The sequence below is a fragment of the Erinaceus europaeus genome, chromosome 17, assembly GCF_950295315.1.
Source record: "Erinaceus europaeus chromosome 17, mEriEur2.1, whole genome shotgun sequence".
NCBI lineage: Eukaryota > Metazoa > Chordata > Mammalia > Eulipotyphla > Erinaceidae > Erinaceus > Erinaceus europaeus.
The window spans coordinates 44,917,554-44,945,520 of record NC_080178.1 but is presented as its reverse complement, the minus strand read 5'-3'; the positions used below and the strand labels follow the sequence as shown (position 1 = coordinate 44,945,520).

The following is a 27,967-nucleotide window of genomic DNA, read 5'->3' as shown; positions in this document are numbered from 1 at the left end:
TTTTCACCAGTCACTTTTCTCTCCACCCTCTCTATATCACATCCTGTTTCCACCCTACTTGGAGAGTATAAAAACAGCTGCTCTTCTGATTAAAGACACTTGGAAATTGCTTTCCGGCTCCGAGAGTTCCAGAGTGTATCTCCTGCAAAGTTGGTGCGGCACGAGTTCCTGATCCCTCTCCCACGCAGCAGCCTAGATCGGCTCCAGTTGAGTTCTCTCCAACCCAGAGAGCACTAGCTCGGGAAGAAGTACCCTCAGGCTATCCCAGCACCCTCCCCCCTCCTCCAGCATTCCCTTTCCTTCCCCAAAGCCTTATAATGCCTGTATTCACAATAAAATGTAGCTTGATCAGAAACTTGTCTTGCTGTCATTCTTCGTGTCTCATGTTCCATCATTTCAGGTCTCATTGGATTCCTAGCACCTGTTCACCGCCCTGCTGGTTGGGGCACCCATTTCTCCCTGTGTGTCTCTCTCTTTCCTCTTTTTGGGAGACAACTGACAGACTAGATGACAGCGCCTCTTACCTTAAATTGTCAGCAAAAACCCAATTTCTAAGTAAGGTCACTAGGATTAGGGTTTCCACATGCCAGTTAGCTGGATCTAGTTCCTCTGAGGGGTTAGCAGGATATATCTAGCTATAGTATCACTCTCTAGCAAAAGTAACCCACCTCCATCCTCATTTATGGACTGCTAGGTCATGCCCCGGCACTTTTTATCCCATGTCATCCTCATTTTGAAGTCACTCTGATCATATTCCCAGAGGCTTTATTCACTAAATACAAAAATAAAAACAAAAACATAAGATGCAGACCAGTGCACTTGTATGTATGTGAGTGTCCTGGATCCAACAAGCTCACAAGTGCCCTGTGGAGGGTGATGGTAGGGTAGGCTATGGTTGTGGTGCCAGTGAGAAGACAGGTGTTTTCTGGCCCCACAGAATAAACAGTCTAGTGGGAGGCCATTTGCACTCAAGATGTGGCTTCCTAAATGATAACCTCTAGACAGGCCTGAGGACAGAGCCTGGTGATTAGCATGCCTGGCCTCTGGCGCCCTCTGGTGACTGTGGCTGTGTCTCCCATAGTGGGCTGTTCATCACCATTCATGACAAGGGCCACATTGCCACCATGCTCAACTTCTGCCTGAGGATGACATTAAGGTAGGGTTCTTCTCTTCTGTGCTGTTACTTTGTGGTGCACTGGGTCCTCTCAGCCTGGACCAGAAAGAAAGCCACCGCAGCACCAAGGGAAGAGTCATCCTGTCTTAGCTAAGACAGGCTCACACACCTGATAGGCCTGACAGAGTTAGAGTGGGCCAGAGAAAGGCTTCCAGGGATAGTGGGGGCTGAGGGTTTGAACCCATATCCTGGTGCATGGTAACCTTGGTTTTTCTGAAGGATGATGACAGATGGGTTCCCTCCACTGAGCCTGCAGAAACCACAAATCCTCAGAGGGGAGTCAAGGGGTCAGAGTCCTACGCTGGCTCAAGTAGGCTGGCATCCAGAGGAGGACCACTGCAGAAGCATTCCCCCTGTCTTGCAGGTGTCGTGGTGACAGATGGGGAACGCATCCTTGGCCTGGGGCACCTATGGCATGTGCATCCCTGTGGGAAAGCTGGCACTATACACAGCATGTGGGGGCATCAACTTACACCAGTGCCTGCCTGTGATGCTGGATGTGAGCACCAACAACCAGGTAATGCCCCAACCTGAGTCACAAGGGCAGGGATGCTTCTGCCTCAGGGCACCTCCTCTGCACAGGCCACATCGGAGAAGGAGAGAGAGAGACAGAGCGAGAGAGAGATGCCAGGCCAGGCAACATATGTGTCCAGCAGAGAAGTAGTTACAGAAGCCAGAACTCCTTTGTTGCCCCAAAAAGAATTTTGGTTCTTACTCCCAGAGGGGGAAAATGTTAGGGGAAGATGACCTGAATTCCACTGGGACCTGAAATGTTTGTCACCAAGTATCTTTATTTCTATACCATCACTGAGAGGGAAGAGAATCTCAAAAACCAGAGGAAGTCAGGTACTTTTTTGCTTATCTTGGAGAAAAGGGGAAAAAGGGAGGACATTTGGAAGAAGTAATAGGTGTAGGTGTGACTTAGAAAGGAAGTGAATAAATAATTAAAATGAATAAAAATGGGCAAAAATATAACTACATACACACCTATATATAGACACACACACACAGAGAGAGAGAGAGAGAGAGAGAGAGAGAGGAAAATATACTCAACCGACACCTATGACCTCAGAACTATAGCAATTTCTGCTGGAGAGGGATGGAAACACAGAACTCTGATGGTAGGGGTAGTATGGTATTAGACCCCTATTATCCTATGATTTTGCAGCACACTATTAAGTCACTAATAAAACATCAAATTAAAAGGAACCAGGAAAAGAAGCCAGACCAAGTAGGACAAGGGCCTGGCCCAGGTGTGAGCCCCCACACCACACAGGGATGCTTGGCACCAGGGGAAATTCAGGTGCTGTGATGACTTTACTCATTCTTCACCACCTCCTCCTTTTCCTTTCTCTCTCTCTCTCTCTCTCTCTCTCTCTCTCTCTCTCTCTCTCTCTCTCTCTCTCTCTCTTCTGAAAAATGTGGTCCTGGGCAATGAAATTACCCATGCCTTAGTCCTGGTTCCAAAAAGCTAAAGTCATGGAGAACATGAAGAGAAGTGGTGAAAGTAGAATAGTGGTTCCCATTCTAGACTCTTTTCTTCAGTCTTTTTTCCACCAAAGCCATCCTTAAGGCCTAAGATGCCTTTTCCCAGCCACCAGAATTCAGCTGTTCTCAAGGTCATGTGTATTCTGAGTTCCCTCCCAAGTTACCTTTTGTCCTACTGTGTCATTGCTTTGTTTGTTTGCTTGTGTCTGTCTGTCTGTTTGTTTGTTTTGCCAGGGCACCAATCAGCTCTGGCTTATTGTTCGTGCTAAGGATTGAACCTGTGACCTTGGAGCCTCAAGCATGGGTTTTTTTTAGTATTACCATTAAGCTGTATCCTTTGCCTCCCTGCTGAAAGGTGTCATTTGATCAGATGCTGGGTGTATCCAGAGTTCCATAAAGAAATTCCCTCCCACAACTGGTTTCTCATCTCCTGGCAAATAGAAACCCAGTTCTAGCACTGAGTATCTACGGATCAGTGTTTGTGTTCCATCCTGATTATCTTCTTAGGATAAATTCTTAGAAACATAAGGCTGGGGGGATAGCACAGGGATTCTACACAAATACTTTCCTGCCTGAGGCTCTGAGGTCACAGGTTCAACCCCCAATCACACCATAAACAAGAGCTAAGCAATGTTGGAGGGGAGGGAGAAAGAGAGAAAGGAAGGAAGGAAGAAAGACAGAGAGAGAGAGAGAGAGAGAGAGAGAGAGAGAGAGAGAAATGAAGGAAGGAAGAAATAAAAGGAGAAAGGAAAAGATGGTCCTGCAGGTGTGGATGGGAGGGGAAAGTTAGGAGCTATGCTCCAGTGTCTCTCTTCTGTCTGTCTGTCTCTACCTCTGAACAAGTAACTAAAAGAAAAACAGTTGGGGAGAGAGGCAGGCAGTGGTGCACCTGGTTTAGCACACACTGCAGTGTGCAAGGATCTTGGTTCAAACCCCTGGTCCCCACCTGCACGGTAAAACTTCACAAGAACTGAAATAAAGCTGCATGTGTGTCTCTGTCTCTTTCCTTCTCTATCTCCCTCTCCTCTCTCAATTTCTGTATCTATCCAGCAATAAATAAATAAAATAAAGTTATAACTTACAAAAAGGAAGAAAAACAAGTGACTGCCAGAACCAGCGGTTTTGTTGTGCAGGCACCAAGCTCCAGGACCAACCCTGTGTCAAAATTTAAACAAAGAAACAATTAACTGAGCTGACCTCACCTCTGAATTCAGAGACAGTAAGGGCCATCAGTGGTGAGTGTGTGTGGGGTGTGGGCTTGGGTGGTTCCTGAGGCACATAGGGGAGGGAACCCAGCATCTAAAGTCCAAAGAGGGAAACCTCCAGGCCCGAGCTGTTCTGACTGGAGGCAGGCTTCAGGATGTTATGAGTGGAGGGGAAATGTGTCCTTCCCACAAAAGGTTCTAGCATTCAGGATGCCTCACCCCTACCTGGGGCCAGGTTGAGTGAGTGAGCAGGTCCTGTGGATACTGGCTGTGAGATTAATGAGGGGACATCTCCTCCCTGGAATGAGGGTGCCCTCACTCTGTGGAGAACTGCCCAGGGGAAGCCCAGCTAAGGCCAGTGAGTTTCTTGCTCTGTCTTGCCCCAAATCACATCGACCAGCTACACACACACACACACACACACACACACACACACACTTGGAGCCAAAAAGAAAGATCCAGAAAAAGGAGCTGAAAATGTATCTGAAGGGACGAGTATGCTGAGGAGGACACATGAGACTGAGGCTCAAAGGGGCAGGAATGTGGTAGATGTTTGGAGAAGAGCCAGAGGGATGTCATCCAGAAATGCCCAGAGAGGTTGTCCTCTGGCCTAAATAAGCCAGCACCTCCCACAGTGCTCTGGCTTCTCTTGGGGCAGAGCACCCTGACACAGGATGAGGAACTGAATGAACTGCGTGTCTCAGTGGCTCTTCAGGGACTCTTCAAGAAGCTGGGAGTAGCTGCAAGTGCTGGGTTCAAGCCCCAGCACCACGTGAGAGCATCACAACACCAGGGGCACTTTATGCCTGGTGGACCAGTGCTGTTTCTTTCTGTTTCATGCCCCCACCCCAAACAAAAAATAGGGAGCAACAAGGCACTAGGGGGCTTGTCTGGTAGAGTGCACATGTTACGTGGCCAGAGGACCCTGGTTTGAATCCCAGGCCACTGTGTGTGAGCACCTGCAGGGGAGACACTTCCTGTGCAGAGGAGCAGTGCTGTGGAGGTGTCTCCCCTTCACTAGCTCTCTATCCCTTTCAGTATCTCACCCTTTCAACTCATTGCTGGGGTTCAGTGCCTGCACAGCTCCACAGCTCACAGAAGCTTTTTATTTTCTTTCCTCTAGATAAAGGGTGAGTGACAGAGAGATAGAGAGGAGAGACACAGAGAGAAGAGAAACCACAGTGCTGGTCCACTACTTGTGAAGTCCCTCCCCATCCACATTTGCCCACATGTTGTGGCTGAGGTTCAAACCCAGGACCTCTTGCATAGTAGCATATACTCTCACTGACTTCTCCACTCAGATACGGAATCCACTGCCTCATCCAGTTTGAGGACTTGGCCAGTGCCAATGCTTTCCGTCTGCTAAACAAGACTGAGAAAAGTACTGCATGTTCAGTGATGACATCCAAGGTAGGTTCTGCCTTGGGACTGAGTATCTGGGACTGGCTCCCTCACACAGGACCACCTGCTGCCAGCGTGCCACTGTGGCTCCACTGCCTCATGACTCAGGCTTCCCTGTGACCTGGGAGAGAGTGCTGGGGCTTTGCTAAACCACTGCTCCTTGGAGACCATAGCTGCATCCAGGGAGATGAGTATTACATGACTGCATATATCTGTGACTGTACAAGGACGCAGGGTCGAGCCTCTGGACACCATATGGGAGCACCTACAAGAGGGAAGCTTCATGCAATGGAGCAGTGCCATGGTGTCTCTCCTCTTTCTATCTCTCTCACTCTTAATCTATCTCTGTCTCTTGACGTCTATCATACCATATATATATATATATATATATATATATATATATATATATATATATATATATTTAGGCATTGAGCCCTATGAAGAACACTGGTGACCAAAAAAAGGAATGAAACATGTAAAGGGCATTCTAAATAATGCAACCAGCTAGTACAAGCTGGTAGTGAGCTACAGTTTCAGCCTCTCTCCACAGAAGAAGCTAACAAAGACCTGGGGCAGATACAGTAAATGTTTAAAGCACTTAATATATAGGGGTCCTATGGTGGCATGGCTAGTAGATCATACAGGTTATCATGCTCAAGGACCCAAGTTCAAGCCCCCAGTCCTCACCTGCAGCAGGAAGCTTCATGAGTACTGAAGCAGTATGGCAGATGTCCCTCCTCTCTCTCTCTCTCAACCATATGTCTGTCATGTCTGCATTTACAGGGAATGACGAACTATGAGTAGTGTGTCCCCTTTCTGGTGGCCTTGAAGACCCCAGGGGTTGGGAGGGGCTTCTAGTAGACACTGATAAGCACGACCTGGATTGGAAGTGCCAAGGAGGATCCAGAGAGGGGTCCTCAACAGTGGGGACTAGAAAGATGTCCCTAGGGCCTGTGACTGCAGATAGAGGACACTCCACAGGGACAGGACTCTCTGGGGAGCATCCATGCTCACTGCCAGTCCAGTGTCTGGGCATGCTGCACCAGATGTTCCTGCCTTTCTCTCTGGTCCCGGCAGAGCTGCCAGCATGCTGAGTCAGAACAGGCCAAGTAAAGCAGTCCGGGGGTTGAGGTTGGGAAGTAGGGGTGGGGGCCTGTGTCCTTCATCCTTGGGTAGACTCACTGCAGAATTTGGGAGGAAATACGTAGCTCTGACTCTGGGGACTACTGCTGGTCTGTCTGGGACCAGGAATGTCCCAGAAGACACCAAAAAGGGGGTGGTGATAGGAGAGTCCTTGCTGGAGTCCAGTAACTCTGCACTAGGCTGGGGAGAGGGAAGCCCACCTGGTCTTCCCTGGTTTCTCCCTGGTCCCTGTATCTATAGGGGTAGATGGGGGAGGGCACATCAGGTCCCATCACCTTTATGCCTCCCAGTGGCCACTTGTGGCTTCCATTAAGTGACCCAACTCAGCCTCACTGTGACACGGGGCTGACAATGGGCCCACAGGGACAGCTGGCCAGTCACTATGGCTAGCTTCCAACAAGCCCACCTTCTACAATAAATGGTTCAACTGGAGGCCACATTGGCTCCCTATTCAGCCCTCATTCCCTAGTTGATCTGAAGGGTTTGTCAGGTGACCAAGAATCTGGGGATTAGCATCCTGAAAGGACATTGCAGTGGTTTTGCAAAAGGGTTTTCACTCCTGAGCCTCTGAAGTACAGGTACAATCCCAGCAGAACCATAAGTTTGAACTGAGCAGTGCTTTGTTTAAAAAATAAATGGATAAATAATGAAATCCCTCTTGAATATACATATTTGAAATACACACATACAGATATATGAAGTATTGGGGCCTGGGTGGTGGTGCACCTGGTTAAGGGCTTTATTATCATGCGCAAGGACCCAAGTTCAAGTCCTCAATCTGTCGCTACCTGCAAGGGGAAAGCTTCGTAGGTGGTGAAGCAGTGCTGGAGGTTCTCTCTACCTCCCCCCTCTCAGTTTCTCTCTGCTCTATCAGATAAAATAAATAATGTAAATAAATAAATAAATGTTAGCAAGAAAGATAAACTACATATATATGAAATACATATACATATTTGAAAGAAACATGGTTAAGGTGGGAGGCTTTGAAGGAGACAGGCACAACAGCTCATTCAGATAGTGCACTCCTTTCTCCTGTGCACAACTCAGGTTTGAGCCCAGCCCCCACACACTGGAGGTGCTATGGTCTCTCTCTCTCTCTCTCTCTCTCTTTGTCACCAGGGTTATCACTGGGGTTCAGTGTCTGCCTGACTCCACTACTCCCAATGACCATTTTTTTCCTTGAGATGGAGAATGAAAGACTTCAAGGGAAGGAGAGATACCACAGTACTGTTCCACCACTTGAGAAGCCCCCACCCCTCTGCAGAAGCTCCCTTAGGGTGGCTGGGGGACTTGAACCCAGGACCTTATATATGGTAATGTGTACACTCTACAGGGTGAGCCGACTTCTGATCCCCCCTTTCTAAGTCCTTAATATGTCACCCAAGAGCCACCCCCAACCCCCATGAAAGTCAATGTTGGAGAAAAAAACAAACCTTCTGTTGTAGAGCTCAAGACTTGTTGTTCAGCCTTTGAGGTTCTGGGCTGAACTGTGTGTTGTGGGGGGAGTAACTTTTTCCTCCAAAGGCACCCCAGGGAGAACACCCAAAGCCAGCTAGGCAGCCAAGGGGTTGGGGGGCTCAGGAAGCCACATACACTGCTGGATATAGAGAGTACCAATGGTCAAAGGTCAAGGTGCTGCTCAGAAGTCTAGGAAAATTATATTTGGTGACCTGGGGGAGCAAATTGCCTGTCAGTAGAGCAGAGAGCACCTTGGCAGTGGATACTGTCAGGGTTATTCAGATTCCAGCCACCAGAGAGAACATTCCACTCCCAGCACCAAGGCCCTGCCTTGGGGCTGTTCTGATGATGGTCTTTGAGCCATCTGCTGGTCAGAGCACAATCCCTCCTCCAAGAGGCAGAAGGCTGTGCTGAAATAGGTTCCCAGGCTGAGGAAACCCTGGAATTCTTCTAGGGAAGATTTACAGGCGCTCAAAAAATCATCAAGTTGGCAGAAACACATCTTTAGACTCCAAGAGATCAACATTAAAGAGGGCTCTGGGGAAATACCTATCCAAAAAAGGGGACCAGAGACTTCTTTGCTGGATTTCGAGGGCCTATTGTCATTCGGGGAAAGATATCTATCTTTTGTGTCATAAGATCTGTGAGTTCAGATTTGTGACTCCCTGACTTGGCTTTGGAAGTTTCTTTGAGTTGAGTATGATTTCATCAGCCCAAGAGACCTACTCCTACTAGGTCCCCAGACAATCTAAATGCTCTGCAAACCAAGCTGTAAATTCATGTTCGAATCTTTTCTCCCCTGTCTGCAGTAGTGTAAGGCCCTGGTGATCCACTGGGATAAAAATGTAGGCCAAAGACTGTGCTTGAGTCCCCACACAGCAAATCAATATAAAGGGCTGGTGTGTGTGTTTGGGGGGCGGGGTTTATTGGGAGAAAGAAAATCAGCATCCCCTGACCCTGGTTTCCTACCTCTCCCTAAAGAGCCCCTCTTCTCTTCTGGTTCCCATTCACTGGTTTTAATATCCACAAGATTATCATTATTTGATCTGGTCCATTACTATGTTTGCTTCTGAGTGGGAGGGCTACACAGCAGCTTCTGTCTTTACATAACAGACTGTTAATTAGGTCTTCCTCAGTCTCTCTAGGAGCCAGCTGGACACACGGGGCACCCCCACCCCCACCAAGTAGCTGAGCTCACTCTGCTCTGTCACAGGCACAGCCTCCATGGCAGTGGCTGGGATACTTGCGGCTCTGTGGGTCACCAGAAGCCGGCTCTCTAGCCATGTGTTCGTCTTCCAAGGAAGCGGGGAGGAGTCGGGGTTGTAGGTGCTGCCAGGAAATGGAGAAGCCTAGAGGCAGCCTGGCACAATGCCTCATCTGGACACTGCGCTCCTTTGCCATGTGCACGGGCACTGCATTGGAGGAACATCCAGACCTATGGGCTTTTAGCACCCTCTCTCATTTGAGGATCCTTGCGTCTCCCAGGTGTGGAGGGAGGAGGGCTGGCTGCTGCCTCCCTGGGTCTGAGCCTGTCCTGTATGGCACCCCCAGGCTGCCCTGGGCATCACTCACCTCCTGGTCATGGCCCTGGAGCAGGAAGGCATCCCTGCGGCTGAGGCCACCAAGAAGATCTGGATGGTGGACTCCAGGGGACTCATTGTCAAGGTGGGTTGGCCTGGGGGCAAGACATGGGGTATCTTACAGTAGCTGGAGATGGGGTGCTCACCTGTGAGGAGGCAAGTCTGGCAGGCAGGAGAGAGAGGAGGAGGATGAGGGCAGGGCCTGCTCTTTATTTGGATTGATGGCTTGATTGATTTTGCCACCAGGGTTACCACTGGGGCTCGGTGCCTACACTGCTTCATTAGTCCTGGCTGCCTTTTTTATGTAGAGAGGAAGAGATAGAGAGAAATAGGAAGGGGAAAAGGAGAGAGAAAGATAATTACCCTGCAGCACAGAGTGACCCCACTCAGATGTCACTTAGAGCCTGAACTCAAGTCCCAGATTCCACTAGCTTAGAAAACTGGGGAGAGGGACCCACGAGACTGTTCAAAGGTCAGAGATGAAAATGTAAAAACTGGGGCTAGGAGGTGGCACACCTGGTAGAGCACAAAGGTTCCCATTTGTGAGAACCTGAGTTCAAGGTTTCAAGTGCCTGGTACTGACCTTCAAAGGAAAAGTTTCCCAAATTATAGAACAGGCTGAAGATGTCTCACCTTACTCCCTTTCTGTCACTCTCTGTCTCCATGAAAGAAAGGGAGAAAAAAGAAAAGAAAAGGAGGAGGGAGGAGGAAGGTAAGAAAGGAACAAGGAAATAGTGACCACCAAGAGTAGTGGAGTTATGTAAGCACTGAGCCTGGGCAATAACACTACTGGCAATAATAATAATACTAAAGTATAAGTACCATGGACACCTGCATCTGAGAGCCATATATTTCAGTGGGCAGGGTGTATGCCTTGCCATGCACTTGAATCACATTCAAACCCTAGCACCACATGGGAGGGTGTCATTACTGGGAGAAGCTCTGATGCTGTGATGGCTACCCTTGTGTGTGTGTGTGTGTGTGTGTGTGTGTGTGTGTGTGTGTGTGTGTGTGTGAGTGTGTGTCCCTCTCTCTCTCTCTCTCTCTCTCTCTCTCTTTCTCTCTCTCAGAAAGAAGTACAGAGTGCTCTCTGTGGCTCAAATGCAGCAACTCTCCCCAGGTTCCTCACAGCTACACCCTTTCTTTCTGTCTTTGCAGGGGAGGAGCCATCTGAGCCCTGAAAAAGAGACTTTTGCCCAGGACCATGCTGAGATGGGCTCCTTGGAGGAGGTGGTGCAGCAAGTGAAGCCCACAACCATCATAGGTAGGAGGGTCGGCCAGGCTCGGAGGTATTGAGACTCCATGCTGGCAAAGCTCTTTGCTCAGGCCACGTTTTTTGTTGAGCAGCTACTGGGTAAAAGTCTTGGGACTATGGGGACAGCAGGGGCCCTCCTGGCAGAGTGCACACGTGACCAGACTTAAAGGCCTGAGTTCAAGTCCCATGTCACCAAAGGGAGCAGCAGCAGGAGGGGAGATTCCCAAAGTTGGAGTTATTCTGCAATGTCCCCCTTATCTCTGTGTTTCTCTTTGGAGGAAATAGGGGAAAGGGGCCACTGGTGGAGGTATGCAGACACAGAGTCCCAACAAGAACCCTGATGGCAAAAAATAGAATAAAATAAAATAAAATATTGTAGTATTGTAGGATTGGACTGAGAAGAGAGAGTTTGTGTCAATCACCTGATTATGCTTAGTGAAATAAGTAAGATAAAAGATATCTATCAGATGCTTTCCCTCAGGGACATGGCCTCCTTCCATGAGCGCTCCATAATTTTCGCACTGAGCAACCCCACCAGCAGGGCCGAGTGCACAGCTGAGCAGTGCTACTGCAACATCCAGGTCAGAAGGCCCTTACCAGGCGGGCAGATGAGCCCTCCAGGGGAAGATGATCTGGGGCCTGGGAGCCTGGAGGAGGCATGGACATGACCCAAGAGCTGTGGGGCTGGCAGGCAAGTGGGTGGGTATCCAAGTGGACAGGTGAATGGTCAGGCAGGTGGGCAGCTGGAGGGCAGGTAGGTGGGCAGGCTGAAATAGGCAGGCTCTGGGACCTAGAGCCTGCATAATCACTTCCAGTTCCATCCATGTTGCCCCAAAGATCACAATGTCAAGTTTTTTTGGACGCAGAGTAGTATTCCATGGAATATATATCCTGGTACTTACTCAGCTTATCATTACATTTAGGCTGCTTCCACTCTTAGAAGACTCTGATGCGCTTCATGGATTCTTTCTGGACAACTCTGGGCATTCATAAGAACAGCTATATTTGACTAAATATTTATTTTGATGAGGGGAGAGAGAGAGAGGGAGAGAGAGACTGCTGAGCTCTGGCACATGCAAGGCATACCCTCGGGCTTGGGGGACCTGTACTCAACTGCTGGTGTCCCCCTGTTGTAGTGAGTGAAGCTGAGTGTTTCTGAGAGTTTAGTCAGTGCCAACCTCCCCCCACCCCCCACCAAGCCAAGGCTCAGACTTTGGCTTTGTTCTGGAAATGGCCAAACTCAACTTCTTTCTCTCTTCCCATTCCCTACTCCCCTCCCCAAGAGCACCCCACCCCACCCCCCCAGCAAAATGTCCAGGAGGTGTCAGAGCAGCACCTGTCACAGGGGAGACAGTACCCGCCCCTCAGCTCCATCAGAGATGTGTCTCTGAGAATCGCCATCAAGATGAGGACATCTGCCCTGTGACACTGGCAGGGAGGCAAGTGGCCTTCTCTGTGGCTTGCGGAGAGGAGGGGAGAATGGTGCAGAGGAAGCTGGAACTGTGCTACCTGGGCTGTCCCCTCCTTGCTTCCTGTCAGCCATGCTCTCACCCAGTGCTCCCACATATGTTTGTGCACACACAGGTATGGAAAGACATAGCTGCACATGTGTGTACATGTGCATCTTATGCATGCACATATGTGTTAATGTACATGTGTATACACAGAAGACTGTATGGAACCAGAAATGGAACCTGAGAGCCCAGGCCATAAGCGTAAATCAGAGTGGCCAGGTGGTAGCTCACCTCGTAGAGAGCACAGGTTACCTAGGTTCAAGCCACGATCCCCATCTGCAAGGGCATCTTCATAAGCAGTGGAGCAGTGCTGCAGGTGGCTCCAATTCTGTCTCTCCCTCTAATTCTGTCTCTCACTTCTATCTATCACTATCTCTGTCTCATTAAAAAATAATAACCACAGGGCAGAGTGGATCCATGCAGGCACTGAACCCCAGAAATGCCCCTGGTGGAAAAAACAAATGTGGAGCAGTGAAGTTATCTTTGATGATTCCAGGAATGCTGAGGACATTATTATATTGTTATTTATATTAATATACATATACATATATACCTTACATCTTTTTTGTTGATTAAACCAATTTTTTACTGTTATGTTGGCTGGATAGTGGTTTACAGGACAGTTGTTGACACATGGGTGCAATCTCTCACCTGCAGAACACTCTCAATCTTAACTTAGGTCCTTCTGTTCCATCATGCAACAGAAATCCTCCCTTCAAGCTCCCCCACGGCCCTTTTCCCACAACCTTCCCCAGAGTCCTTTGCTGTTTTTGTGCAATACATGAAACTCAGTTCAATTTTACTTGTTTTCCCTTGCTGTCCTTGACTGTTAAGATCTGCCTGTGAGTGAGATCATCCAGTATTCATCCTTCTCTTTGGGGCTGATCTTATTTCACATGATTCTTTCAAGTTCCATCCACAATGAGGAAAAGGAGATGACCTTGTCATTATTCACAGCTGATCAGTGTTCCACCAGTGCTCCACTTTCTTAGCGACTCATCTGTCATTGGGCATCTGGTTGCTTCGAAACTTGGGTTGATACAAATAGTGCTTCTATGAATATACCTGAAGTATTTATTTCCCCAATCATTTTTAATATTTGCAATATTTGTTGGATAGAATCAGAAATTGAAAGGGAAGAGGGAGATAGAGACAGAGAGATGCCTGCAGTACTGCTCAATCACTTGTGCAGCGTCCCTCCTGCAGATGGGGACTGGGAGCCTGAGCCCTTGTCACTGGGCATTGTATCAAATGTGCTCAATCAGATGTGTGATTACCTGGCCCCAATTATTATTTGTGTTTTTTCATTTCCTAGAATTGAGGAGCTTCATAGTATATAGTCCTCCTAACTGTCCCTGCTCCCCTAGCTGGTGCCCTCCTTAGGGGCACACTAACGGCCGTTCATCCCCCACCCCGACCATCTCACAGGTCCTCACATATGCCTACAAGCACAACCTGGCCACTTACTGCCCGGAACCCTTGGACAAGGAGGTGTTTGTTTTCTCCCTGGTCTACACTCCTGACTACGACTCCTTCTCACTGGACAGCTACACCTAGCCTAGGGAAGCCATGAGTGTGCAGATGGTCTGATGCCATTTCTGCAGGGCTGGGGGCAGGGACAAGGGAGGGACACCCACAATACAGATGACCTCTGATGGCTGTCCTTGTCACTGTCTATCCCTAAACTCTCTGCTCAAGAGCAGAAGCCCAGGGACATCTTGTCCCACAGGCCCTAAGTGCCCATCTTTTTAGAACCTCCCTCAACATCTGGCTTAAGGATTTCTCCAGACTTTCTGTTGCCAGCTCTGAACCTAAGCTTGTGAGAAATCTAAAAGCCCCACCTGGAGCTCAGCCCTGACAGTGCCCATAGCTGCTGGTGGGGACAGAAGTGTGCCATGTGGGGAGTCACTTGGACGGGAGGAGAGTGGTTCAGGACATGCAGCTGAGAAGTGAGAGAGCAGAGTGGTGGAGCAGTAACTAAAATACACGAGTCACAAGCATGAGATCCTGACTTCAATCCTTGACATCGAGTGTGCCAGTGATGATACTGCATGACACAGGAAGCAGACACTCAGGAAACCCCTGCTGCCTGCTCTGCCTAGAGCCACACTGCCATCTTTCAGCCACAACAGGCCCCTTTCGTGCAGGTCTTAGTCTCTCCATATCTCCCAGTGTGCTGACACTCAGTGTAGTGTCCCCAAAGCATAGCTCTGTCCCATGACTCCTGGATTCGGGCTAAAGATTCATGGGGATTGGGGGTTGTTCCAGAACATTCATTCCTTCAGAAAAGTCCAGGCTTAGGGAGGCATGATCAGATTCACAAGCAACTTTTCTGGAGGAGAGAGGCAGAAAATAGCTCTTCATACTAAGGCCCTGGGTTCGAGCCCCTGTACCACATGAGAGTACCATGAATGGTAAAAGGGGTGGGGAGCTTCATGGTCAGGGGACCGGTGCTAGGGTAACTTTAGTCTCTCTCCCCCTCTGGACACAGTGGAACATTTAAAGCCAGGAGGCCTCTGAGCAATGGAATTACACAAGCACAGGGCCTTGGGTTCCTTACCATTAGCTACAGAAAGTTGTTACATGCAGGGACCCAGGAGGGAGCTGTGATAAAGCCTTGATGCAGGAGGCCCTGAGTTGGAGACCTACCATTACATGGGAGCACCCTGGATAAAGGCCAGTGGAAGGCTGGCAGAAAAGCTTCCCTGAACAGACCCTGCTTGGCCCTACACTCAACCCTGCTAGAGCCCAACCCCCACCACAGTGGAGGAAGCTGCCCTACTGGGGTCTTTCCTGCTCTCCCTCTGTCTGAAAGAATTCCCTGGAGGGCTGAAGCCTTGGATTGGGCTCCATGGATGGTGGGACAGTAGTTTGATCTTGTCTTCTCTCTAAAACATACAGACTTACAGGTTGTCCGAGGAAGGTAGCTCAGTCACAATGAGCAGGCATGAGGCCCCTGGATTCCACCTCGAACAAGGCACCACATTAGACAAAGAACTATGGACTGGAAAAATAGCTCACTAAAACAGTGTGCTGCTTTGTCATGTGCATGACCCTGGTTCAAACCTGGCATCCACAGAATTGAGGGAAATTCAGTGCTGCTTCTGTCTCTCAAAAAGTCAGCCCATAGTGGTTAAGTCTTGATGAGAAAAAAAAAAAAAAAGATTAAGAGCAAGCAGGCACATAGAAATGCTTTATTATTTTAACATGAATTCCAAGAGGAGGTTGTGCTTTTTTAGAAAAGGACGGGGGTGACACACAAGGAGGGTACATGCACAAGCAGGAATACACCCCAGGCTAGGTGAGGCTGGGTGCCTCTTCCCCAGCTTCTTTGGCAGATGCTCTGGGGAGCATGGACTGGGTGCCAAGGGCATGAGAATAAAGACAGCACTGCACAGCTAGGGGGTAAAGCTGGGGTCCCCCTCCCCAGCTGCCCTGGAATTGAGTGATATGGGGTCAAGGGTGAGCCTAGAGGACAGGAGGCTGCACTGGTGGACAAGAAGGGTTGGCTTGGACTGAAGGGAACTGGTGGAGTGGGGGGAAGGAGGTTGGTGGAGTGATGTGGAATGGAGAAGGTTGGAGTGGGAGGAGAGAGGTGGTTGGGAAGGGAGTGGGTTTGGGGAGTGGTAGACTGGGGGAGAGTGAGGGGAATGGGGGGTGAAGTGGGGAGGGGTGGGTTGGGGGAGGGGTAAAGTGGGGGAGAGGGAATGGAATGGGAGAGGTTTGGAGTGGAGAGGGAGGGGTAATGGGGAGGGGGTAGGTTCAGGGAGGAGTAGAGTGGGAGGTGTGGGATTTGAGGGGGGGAGGGGTGGGATGGGGATGGGCTGGAATAGAGGAATGGGGAGGGTTGGGCAAGGGGTTTAGACTGGGAGATAGGGAAGTTTAGTGGGAGGGATGAGAGTGGTCTGGTGCAGGCTGGAGGTTGAGGTCAGATGCATAGTCCAGAGTTAGGCTGGGAGCACTCTCACCAGCTGTCCTGAAATCAGGGCTGTGAGGGAAAGGGATGTGGGGGCGGGCGGGTGTGAGGGCAGCGCACCACAGCTCAGGTGAGGCTGGGTGCCTTCACCCCTGCCACCTTGGCAGCAGGTGCTGTGAGGTTGAGGCTAGATTGATGTTGGTGGTGTGGGTGGAGGACAGCACTACACCCTAGGTTGAGGCTACATAACTCCTCCCCACAGCTGTCACATTATGCTCTGGGGTGCAGGTGGACTAGGGGGAGGCTGGGGGTGATCAGGCACACATGGATTCACAAAAGGTGGGAGGACAGACACAATCTCCTCCGCAAGCTCCCAGATGGCATCCTGCTGGAGTCCCAAGACAACTGAGAGGCGAGGATCGGACTCTGGCATCACAGGAGCATGCGATACCCTGGCAAGTGTTTGTTATAAGGCCAGAAGTGGGTCTTGCCCTTGTTGGACGGGTCTCGCTGACACTGTCTGCAGTGTTTGTAGTCATTACACTGATCCAAAATAAATAGTTTGTCTGGGGCCCTGCAGGGGAGGAAGCACAAGTAATAGTGAGAGGCCTTCCTCAAAGCTGTGAAAAGGAGACAAGGACAGTGACCCCCCCCCCCAACTACCTGTTCCCCTTGCCCCCAGCCTGCCCTTCTCCTCTCACTCACTGCCACAAATGACGGCCCTACATGGGAGAGGGGGAGGAAACACCTTCCACTAAAATCAAAGCATCTTCTCTAGAACAGATTGTATCCCAGTGGGAAAGCTAGCATGGCAGTTGTGCAAAAGACTTGCATGTCTGAGGCTCTGAGGTCCCAGGTTCAATCCTCTGTATCATCATTAGCCAGAGTGAAGGAGGAGTAGAGAGAGGAAGAAGAGTAGGAGGAGAGGAAGGAGGAGGAGGAGTTATCCATGGGTCACCTAGGATAACAAGTCGCTAATTGGTCATTTAGAATACTTGGGGCTAGGGAGATAACATAGTGGTCTGCAAGTGACTTTCACTTCCTTTTAAGTTTCAGTTTAATTCCCAGCTCCACTATAAGCCTGACCAAAGGTCCAGAAAAAAAAGTTTGGCATATTGAGGCTTTGCTAATATCTGAAGGGATAGGCTCCATCTGATTCTGCAGGTTTTTCACATTCTCAGTCAGGCACATGTTAACTTTCCCCATTGGCAGATGAAAATAAGACAAAAGATCATCAGACTTTCCCAGGCTAGCTGTCAACCTCCATGGCCCTAGGCTCTGCTCCTGGGTGGTGAGTAGAGAGAGACAGGGCTGAGGAGAGGGGACAGGCACCCTCTGGGAGGATGGTCTTGTTTCCTGTTTCCTGCTGGGTGTCTCACTTAGTATAGCACCCATTACCCATGACTCCATTCCTAACTGACTGCCCATTTACCCATGATTCTTCAGCTCTGCTCTTAACACTCCATAAGCCTGGGTTGGAAAATAACTCACTGCTTGAAACTTGTTATTTCCAAAGAGAAATGCCCCACACTCTGTTCCCCACCGTCCACAAAAGGAAAACAAAGGTCCCTTGAGTAGAGGCAGAGGAAAACACAGTTGGTAGACATTTAGCAGGCAGCACAGCTGTCCCCACACTAAACCCAGACTTCTGTCCTCCATGGAGTTCCCTTGGCAATCCCCACTCATTTGCATGAAGCTCTATAGACCCACAGATCAGAGGGGAGGAAATGGGGAGAGAAGGCAACTTGCAACCCCAGAAGGCAATTACTTGTCAAAGGCCTTGGCATCTTCATCTCGCTGATGCTTCAGCACAACATCTTTATCCCATTCTTTTCTCAGGTGTTGATTGATGGTGTTCCTTCGATCCTCTTCTGCACATCTTTCTGCTAAATGCCTGGAGGGAAGGCAAGAGTCTGACTCCATCCACTGCCACCATCTCCCGCCTAGTCCTCTCTCCTTTGGATTCAGTGGGAAATCTGGTTTTGCTCTCACTCTTTGGAATAAGAGGTAAAGGTGGAGTCCAGATGGTGGGGCACCTAGCTGAAGGCACACATTGTAGTGTGCAAGGACCCACGTTCAAGCCTCAGGTCCCCAACTTCAGGAGGAAAGTGCAACAGGTTTCTCTCTACTTTTCTACCAATCTCAACTCAAAATAAATAAATTTTTTTCAACAAAAAAAAAAAAAGAAAAAGAGTCAATAACATGAGCAGATAGAGTGAACCCTAGTTAAGGGGTCCAGAACCGCTTGCTTTCAGCCAAAACCTTGTTTCTGTCAATGAATCCCCACTCAAAAGCTGTTTGTTTCCTTTAACTCATCTAAAAACACATCTCTTGGATCTACCCTATGATCCTGCAATTCCTCTCCCTGGGATATATCCTAAGGAACCCAACATACACATCCAAAAAGATCTGTATACACATATGTTCATAGCAGCACAATTTGTAATAGCTACCAGCAACCCAGGTGTCCAACAGATGAGTGGCTGAGCAAGTTGTGGTCTATATACACTATGGAATACTACTCAGTGATAAAAATGGTGACTTCACCATTTTCAGCCCATCTTGGATGGAGTGTGAAGAAATTAGGTTAAATGAAATAAGTCAGAAACAGGATGAGTATGGGATGATCTCACTCCTAGGCAGAAGTTGAAAAACAAGATCAGAAGAGAAAACACAAGTAGAACCAGAACTGCAGTTGCTGTATTGCACCAAAGTAAAAGACTCTGTGGTGCAGTGGGGGGAGAGTCCATGTCCAAAAATGATTACAGAGCATCTAGTGCAGTTTGTATTGTTATGTGGAAAACTGAGAAATGTTATGCATGTACAAACTATTGTATTTACTGTTGAATGTAAAACATTAATCCCTGGATATATACTCATCCCATAAGGTGGCTTGTGACATGCAACAGCCTCAGAAGTTGACAGGGGAGTAGAGATGAGAAGCAGGCTGGGGCGAGCTAGGGTCATTCATGACTCTCCACCTGTCCACACATGTTTCTACTAAGGTCGGTGTCAAGGGGTGGGGGAGGAGAGGGAGAGAAAGGAGGAGAGGATTATGGTGGGGAAGGAAGGGCCAGGCCCCTTACTTTTCTTGGTTTTTCTGGAGCATTTCTTTTTCTTGCTGCAGATTTTTTATGTGGCTGAGGATAAGCTGTCTTTTGTGGCCTGCAGCGGCTTCCACCTGCTGCTTCATGTATTCAATATTTCTCTGCCGCTTCTCGGCCTCCAGGGTCTTCTCATTCTGCCCAAAGTTGGTGAAGGTGCCCATGGGCTCATAGATGGGCAGTCTGGAAGGCCTGTGTTTCAGCTGGAACAGAGAGAGCCAGTGTGAAGTCTGCAGCATTGGGGTACACTGACAGACCCACTGTTTATAGGAAGGAGCCAGGGCACCCAAACTCACATGAGGAAACCTGCTAGGTGGGTGGGGGCCCAGTATTCTACCCTCCACACACCTATGTTCAGAGTGCTAGGAAGCAGTGTACAGTTCTCAAAATAGCAACCCGTCCACTTACCTGGTATTCCAGTGCTTTCTTATACATTTCTCTCTGCTCAAATTGATGTTTCTTCAGTTCAGCTTTTTGTTCATCAATCCTGATAATTGGAAGAGGAGGAGGTGAGACCACAGTTTATTCTAATGGAGACCAACATCATCAAAACACACCCAACAAGTTACAGTGGGAATAAGTTCCAAGGAATTAACAGCTGGCACTTCCTTCTGGAAGCCTCCATTACACCTGATTGAGACGGGCCTTGGAGCCTGGTGGTGTCTTATCTGGGAGAGCACACATGCTGCCATGTGTAAAGACCTGAGAGCTCAAGGTCCTCACCTGGAAAGAAGATGCTTCACAAACAGTGAAACAGTGCTGCAGGTGTCTCTCCTGTTCTCTCTCTCTCTCTCTCTCTCTCTCTCTCTCTCTCTCTCAGTCTATCAAAGAAAGGACTGTCAGGTTTATGGCCATACCACCCTGAACACACCCGATGTCATCTGATCTCAGAATCTAAGCAGGGTCAGACCTGGTTAGTACTTGGATGGGAGAAAGGACTGTCAAAAATAGTGAAGTGTCAGGGCACCAGGCCCCAAATAACCATAGTGGCAAATAAGGAAGGAATGGAGGGAAGGAGGGAGGAAGGGGGAGAGAGAGAGAGAGAGAGAGAGAGAGAGAGAGAGAGAGAGAGAGAGTTTAGCTTTATGGAGGCAGGAATTACCTCCATTTGGGGGAGTATTTCCCACAGCAGTTTCCTTCACTTCTCTCCTAACCTCCTCCCTGACTCAAATGTTCAGCCTCAAGCCATGTGCAACAAAACACTCTCTTTCCTCAGAAGTGGGAAATGAGAGAAATGTTCATCCCTGTCTGAGCTACAGGAGAATGGCAGGTATGAGTATGTTGAATGCTTTCCATGATGGCCTGAACCCTGCTTCCAGTCTGGGCCCCCACACTCCTGACCTTGGCTCCAGGGCCCCCAAGAGACTGATGATAAACCTACACTGGGAAGGGTCCCTGCCTCAGACTGGCCCCTTCTTCCTCTACTAACACCACTGACCACAAAGCCAAAGGCCATGGTGCTGACTGACAACTGTGCCTGGCCACTAAGGCTGTCCTGACACTAAGCATGGTGGCGATGACGGGCTGCATGGGGATCCTGGTTGGCTGCCTGAGATGTGCTGAAGCACTAGCTGTGCTGCCCAACCCTTCCCCACCGGAGTCTCCCTGCAAGTCCACCAAAACTCACTCTTGTTTGAGTTGCAGCCGTTCTAGCTGCTCCAAGACTTCCTGGCTTTCTTTTTTTTTCTTGGCCAGTTTACTATTGGCATCTATTTGTTTAAGAAGGTTCTTAGTATACTCATTTTTCTTTTCAGTGACAATAGCAGCACTTTCTGGTCGGTTCTCAAAGATGTATGGATTCTAGGATGAAAGAGGAGCAGTTCATTTCTTTGAGCTGAGCAAGAAAGCAACTGATGGTCTAGGAAAATAGCTGGCTTATACAGTGACTGCTTTGTCGTTGGTAAGACCTGGGTTTCAGCCCTGCGCTACCACACTGAAGGAGCCTCAGTGCTGTGGTTGCTTTCTACATCTATCTAAAAGAAAGAAAAGTCATTTTTCAAAGTGCTGATGAAGCAGCTACATGTTGAACTCACCTGCTCCAAGGTGACTCTGAGCAGAACTGACCAGAGGTCACAGGTCTTTTTTTTCTTCCCCATGGTATGTGTATGTATGTATGTATATGTGTGTGATGTGAATATGTGTGTGTGTGTGTGTGTGTGTGTGTGTGTGTGTGTGTGTGTGTGTGTATGTGAACAATCTAACCCCAGGGCCAAAGGTGTGCAATCATAGGTTCTTCTACTAAGCTCTACCCTAGGCCCAAAGCCCTGCATGGTGAACAAAGGCAATACAGTGGACTATCTATCATGTCCAAGAGTTCTCAGGTTAACTAGATAATGGTGTGAAAAAAGGATGATTTAGGTAGATAAAAAAAGAAGCCAAAGTGACTAAAAACATGAAAATGGTGGTGAAGCATATTCACTACCATCTGTAATGAGGTTTCTCGAAACTTCTGCACCTAAAGCTCACCTGAGGGTCTTACACCTGTGGAGACCTCAGTTCTGGGGGTGTGGGGAGGGGCCCAAGATTCTATGGATTCTATGAGCTCCCACTCAGAAAGTAAGTGTCACTCTTGTAAAGCCCACTGGAATACCTTTAATCTGCCCTCCAGAGGGTGGGTTCAAACATTCCCAGACAGGGTTATATGCAAGTGAGAGGCAGAAACAATTCTTACAGAAAAGTGGCATTTCTGATTCCTCTGTGATTTTATAGCATCTGCGACACCAAGGTTATATGCAGCATTCTTCATGCATTCTTCTTTTTCTGATTTTAGTCTCAACTTTGCAAGGAAAAAGAAAATAAATAAATAAAACCAACAGACACTGAAAATGTCATTCTGTTTCTGTGGCTACTAACCTTTCTCTCTACAAAGACTGTGTTTCAAATGAGTCCAAACTGATTGGGCTTTTCTATGTTTGTTTTGCTCCCTGACAAAATGTTTCCCAGTCAAGACCTTTCTTTTTCAAACCCAAGGCCTGATGGGTCAAGCAAGCCAAGCAGAATGGCAGCTGAAAATGGTGGCTATCTATGTTCTTCCCTGCACTCATGCAGCAGAGAAGAGTAAAGGCATTAATCCTCCAAACCCCTCCCCAGGGCATTTATATAAGCTGTGAAGAGATCAAAAATTAGCTTCAGCTCCTAAACATAGTGCACCAAACAAGACTTTAGTCTGTTCCTGGAAACCTGGACATGACCCAAACTTTATTCTCACATGAAATGCCTGATTTGGCACACTGCCAGGGAGACATGCGCAGGACATCTGCAGTGGCCTTGTCTTGTCTGCTGCCCCCACTGCACCACCTCTCAATCAATGCATAACACTACCTGGTCTTTGAATGCAGTGTCCTTGTTGTTCATTATCTGGTATTGATGTAGAAATTGCTCGTCCTGTTCTTCTTCTTTGTTCTCGACTTTAGAATACAGTGTACTGTTGGCCTTAGTGCGCTGCATACACACGTAACAAAGTTCCTACAATGACACCAAGGGTCTGTTCCTATCTTTTGCTTTCTTATCTTCACACTTCTTCCTGTGCCTCCCCCATGACTGGATTTCTCCAGTCTCAGGAGTGTGTTTGATAAAAGGACATTTAACAGCGATTGGCATGATGGGTTTGATAGGCTGAGTCCTCGGGTTGCAGGAGTGGCCACAATCCCACTTGATGTGCAGGGTCTATGTTCACTCAGAACCCTTGTTCTCCCAGCCCTGTTTGTGTTCAGTGGCACCCACCCCCATCATTTGCTTGTCTGAGGAGACTGGTACCTGTCCTGCTTTCTCATGATCCCTACAAGTTGTAGTCTCAGAGGTCTTAGGTTCTGTTTTGGTGTTCTTTGATGGACTGGGTGGATGTGGCACACTATAAGAAAACAACAACAGGGAGTCGGGCAGTAGCACAGCGGGTTAAGTGCACATGGCGCAAACAAAAGGAGCGGCCTAAGAATCCCAGTTTGAGTTCCTGGCTCCCCACTTGCAGGGTAGTCGCTTCACAAGAAGTGAAGCAGAACTGCAAGTATCTATCTTTCTCTCCCCTCTCTCTGTCTTCCCCTTCTCTCTCCATCTCTCTATGACCTATCCAACAATAAAGACAACAATAACTACAACAATAAAACAACAATGTCAGAAAAAAGGAATAAATAAATAAATAATTAAAAAACAACAACACATTTTCACATCTAGAGTGAAATTAGAGGCAAATATAGCCAATGGAAGACAGCTGAGTGGTTCTCTTCTGAGCTCTGCATTGTATAGGTTAGTGACCTATGTGTCTGATAACCCTGGATTTCAATCTCAGCATGCTTGTTTACACTTGACTTTTGAGCATTACTGACTGCACTTTCTCAGGCATGGGAGGTACAGTGAACACGCACACACACACACACACACACACACACACACACACACACCTTCTGCCTGTGGAATTAACATTCTAAAGCAAAGTTAAACAAGGTAAGTGAGGTCTCCAGTGTGTTTGGCACTGCTGACGACCATGCACACCTAGCTTCCCTCTGATAGACTGTGAGCCCTGGACATCCCTGCAGTCCTCACCATGGAGCACAAATGCAGGGACACCATGTGAAGGCATGGATGGAAACATCTAATATCCCTGAATCAAGATAAGACTCAAACTACACTTAGTACAGTGTAATCCCCACACTCCACAAAAGACCAGCATGTTACCTTTTGGTCCCTGTTTTTGTAAAGACAGTCTTATTAGGCTCCACTGAGATAGGCAATATTATGGGAACAATATTTCCAGTTGCTGGAATGGGTTTTTGACCTGGAGGTCTAGGTAGAAAGTTGTCTGCGGAATAAGAGATAGAGTTAAGTTTCCTTTCAGTCGTTTCCTTTGAGGCTTTAATGGTCATAGATACAATGAAGAGAGAAAATTACAATAGGAACATATAACACATTCTTACTCTACACCAACTGTGCTAAGTGCTTAATATAATGCATAATGGGCCAGGGAGATCGCATAGTGGTTATGCCAAAGACTTTTTTGTGTCTGATGCTCTGAAATCACAGGTTCAATCCCTGGCAGAGAGACACAGAGACAGATACAGAGAGAGAGAGAAAGGAAGAAAATGAAAGGAAAAGATTGCATAAATAACAACTTAAGATAACAAATAGTATCTCTTTATGAAAGGAACAGTCCTCAAAACATTGTCTGGCAACTTCTAGCTATCTCTAGTAACTTAGAAAAAATAAATAAAACCTTTGTTATTTCTACATATGTTTCAACCAAAGTCACATCAGCTACAGACATGAGAATCCTACTATTTTCTATTAAGCCATATAAGACAGTTGTAAAACTCATACTCAGAATATATATATGGAACATGTTACATGCAGCTCACTTGATGTATTTCTGTTACCTACCTAGGCCACTCCACTCCCCCGGTAGCCATATGAACTTGAGTCTTTTAAGTAGTATAGAGACAGCAAAGAGTCTTAGTTGAGAATCTCATGGATTTTAGTTAAGGTGTGATAGAAAATTCTAGAAGAGCTCTTCTTTTTTTGTTTTTATTGTTGTAGTTGTTGTTGATCCCATTGTTGTTGGACAGGACAGAAAGAAATGGAGAGAGGAGGGGAAGACCAAGAAGGGGAGAGAAAGATAGACACCTGCAGTCCAGTTTCACCGTTTGTGAAGCAATTCCCCTGCAGGTGGGGAGCCGGGGGCTCGAACCGGGATCCTTACACTAGTCCTTGTGCTTAGCCACCTGTGCTTAACCCGCTGTGCTACCGCCTGACTCCCTAGAAGAGCTGTTTCTTAGAAGAGCATATTTCTTGGGAGTCGGGCAATAGCGCAGCCGGTTAAATGCAGATTGCACAAAACACAAGGACGGGTATAAGTATCCTGGTTCAAGCCCCTGGCTCCCCACTTGCAGAGGAGTCCCTTCACAAGCAGTGAAGTAGGTTTGCAGGTGTCTGCCTTTCTCTCCCCCTCTCTGTCTTCCCCTCCTTTCTCCATTTCTCTGTCCTATCCAAGAAGGACATCAATGACAATAACAACTACAACAACAATAAAAAACAGGCAACAAAAGGGAAAATAAATAATTATAAAATTTAAAAAAAAAAGAAAATTCTAGAAGACCAGTTTCTTAGAAGAACACATTTCTTATAACTCTAATGGTACTGATTTTCGGCACAGGAGTTGCTCAGCAACAATGCCCTGCTGCTTAGCAGAAAAGAGAAGACAGCTAAAATCTTTGGCTTACCTTGCACATCATCTTTGTCTGACTTCATTCTTAACACGGATTTCCTCAGTTTAGGTTGTTCAATTTTTTCCAGTGTTTCATTATTTCCTTTTAATTCAAATTCAATTCTAGGAATGGACCAAAATGTTTGCCTGCTCACTGGATCTGAATAAGATACTAGGAGAATTCTCAGTTCTGAGCAGCACCCCAGCCAGCATGATAATACTGAAATAAACCTACTTCTCTTCCATGAGTGAGTGCCTGGACTTTGTTATGCAGAAGTCACAGACTGAAGACTCTTTTCTTTTTTAGCCTGAGTCTGACTGTGACCTGCCTCTTCTAAACTGAGGTCTCAAAAGTACTCCGGGGGGCGGGGGGGGGAAGGAGGGGATGCCTCTGGGTTTTGGTTTCAGTTTGAATGTGTCTTTTCTAGTTCTGTCACCAGATTCAGTACAGGGCTGTCAGAGTGGTATGTGGTTGGCAGAGAGTTTGGGAGGCCAGAGTTGATAGGTCCATGGAACCTATGGGGCAAGGCACTCACCTGGGGAAGGAAAGAACACAGTTTGGATTTCTCTTCGAAGTTTTGATGTTTGCTATAGTTGAATTGACATTTTGAGTTTTCTGGAAAATAGGGAGAGAGGAGATTTATACCTGGTCTACATTCCAGGACATAGATGACTCAAAGGCTCCCTGGAAGCAATGCTACTGGAAGGCTGGCTTGTTGGGTGCTCAGTGACTAAAGCCTCAAGCTTACCGTCCATTTAATAACGATCTCCCTACTCTTCTCCCAGATCCAGCTTTCTAGTCCCTTTTCCAACTATTACACCATTTCCCCAGACAATAACCTGTGTCCACCTGCATATTACCTGTTAGGTTCAGGCAAAAATGAACCCCTTGGATAAACCTAAAATAGACCTGCTTTTTCCAAAATAGAGACCCCAAATCTTCATCTGCAATATCCTTGCCTTTAGGTTCATGATTAGTCAAGAATATGTTCAGCTTTCTATATTAACTCTTTTTCAGCCACCAGGTTCCAGATGATACCATGATGCCAACCGACTTCCCTGGACAGACGACTCTACCTGGAGCCACACCTATCTCACATCTCTGCCCCACTAGGGAAAGAGAGAGACAGGCTGGGAATATGGATTGACCAGCCAATGCCAATGTTCAGTGGGGAAGCAATTACAGAAGCCAGACCTTCCACTTTCTGTACCTCATAATGATCCTGAGTCCATACTCTCAGAGGGATAAAGAATAGGGAAGTTCGTTCCCTATTTCCTATTATACTTACTGCCAAGATATCCTTATCAAAGCAAGGACTGCAAAAGCTCAATAAGGGCAAGAGACTAGCATACTTTAACAATGACTCTTTGTCACTATCAGGCCACCCCAGCATGCTTCACTTCAGACTGTGTCCAGAGACTTCAGGTGTGGGACAACAACCCTTCAGCTTCATCACTCAGGTAAGACCTTTCCTTTCATAGTATTCTCTAATTCCATTCCAGGTGGTCCACTCCCCAATAAAGTCCCCAATCCTAGATATAGACCAGATCCCCTGAGATAAAGCACATGTTCACATGTGTCCATAAACCAGGGAAAAATATACACCTGAAAGCAGAAGTACACAAGAGTCTGCAGTGAGTACCCCCCCAACACCTCATCTGCACTATTCCAGCCTTTAAGTCCATGATTGTTCAACAATTTGTTCGGCTTTGTATGTTAACTCTCTTTTTAGTTACCAGGTTCCAGATGCCAGAATGATGCCGACCAGACTTCCCTGGACTGAAGTCTCCACCAATGTGACCTGAATCCCACTTCCCCAGAGACCAACCCTACTAGGGAAAGAGAGAGGCAGACTGGGAGTATGGATCGACCAGTCAGCACCCATGGTCAGCAGGGAAGCAATTACAGAAGCCAGACCTTCCACCTTCTGCAACCCACAATGACCCTGGGTCCATACTCCCAGAGGGATAGAGAATAGGAAAGCTATCAGGGGAGGAGATGGGTTATGGAGATCGGGTGGTGGGAATTGTGCGCAGTTGTACCTCTATTATCCTACAGTTCTGTTAATGTCTCCTTTCATAAATAAAAAAATAAAGCTAGAAAAATGAATATAACTAAAATATGCCCATTAGATATCCACAGAATGGAGACCAACCCCAACTCTTCATCTGTACCACTCAAGCCTTTAGGTTCATAATCAGTCAACAACATGTTTGTCTTTATATGTTAACTCTCTTTTCAGCCACCAGGATGCAGATGCTAGCATGATGCCACCAGACTTCCCTGGACAGATAACCCCACCAATGTGTCCTGGAGCTCTGATCCCTCAGAATCCCACAGCCAAAATCATAGTCAATGGTGAAAAACTGTAAGCATTTCCACACATATCAGGTATTAGACAGGGCTGCCTACTATCACCATTACTATTCAACATAGTGTTGGAAGTTTTTGCCCTAGCATTCAAGCAGGAGCAAGGAATTAAAGGCATACAGATTGGAAGAGAAGACATCAAACTCTCCCTATTTGCAGATGACA

The 27,967-nt window shown here is 47.6% G+C and overlaps 2 protein-coding genes and 1 pseudogene across 3 annotated transcripts in view; 1 reads left to right on the top strand and 2 right to left on the bottom strand.

Moving 5' to 3' along the window:
• Positions 1-27,967, bottom strand: part of LOC132533722 (polycomb protein EED-like) — a 385,841-nt gene that overhangs the window by 271,553 nt on the left and 86,321 nt on the right.
• LOC132533723 (NADP-dependent malic enzyme, mitochondrial-like) lies at positions 1,554-13,775 on the top strand (annotated as a pseudogene).
• Positions 17,880-22,760, bottom strand: LOC132533987 (coiled-coil domain-containing protein 81-like). Of its 2 annotated transcripts, none has more exons than XM_060177407.1 (6): positions 22,560-22,760; positions 21,910-22,014; positions 20,866-21,038; positions 19,647-19,725; positions 19,221-19,441; positions 17,880-18,028 (listed from the first exon to the last, which is right to left on the bottom strand). In XM_060177407.1, the coding sequence occupies exons 1-6, from the start codon at positions 22,683-22,685 to the stop codon at positions 17,899-17,901; spliced, it is 834 nt and encodes a 277-aa protein (XP_060033390.1). In that variant the 5' UTR covers positions 22,686-22,760; the 3' UTR covers positions 17,880-17,898. The 2 variants fall into 2 exon arrangements, with proteins under 2 accessions (XP_060033390.1, XP_060033391.1); XM_060177408.1 differs by having other exon boundaries at positions 17,880-18,020.

Excerpts from the sequence above, each read along its gene's own strand:
- LOC132533987 (XM_060177407.1), bottom strand. The coding sequence starts at position 22,685 with ATGCAGCGCACTAAGGCCAACAGTACACTGTATTCTAAAGTCGAGAAC. Across the intron at positions 19,442-19,646 it reads AGAAAGCACTGGAATACCAG|CTGAAACACAGGCCTTCCAG; the intron begins GTAAGTGGACGG and ends TCTCTGTTCCAG. Across the intron at positions 18,029-19,220 it reads CTCCAGAAAAACCAAGAAAA|GCATTTAGCAGAAAGATGTG; the intron begins GTAAGGGGCCTG and ends CCTTCCCTCCAG.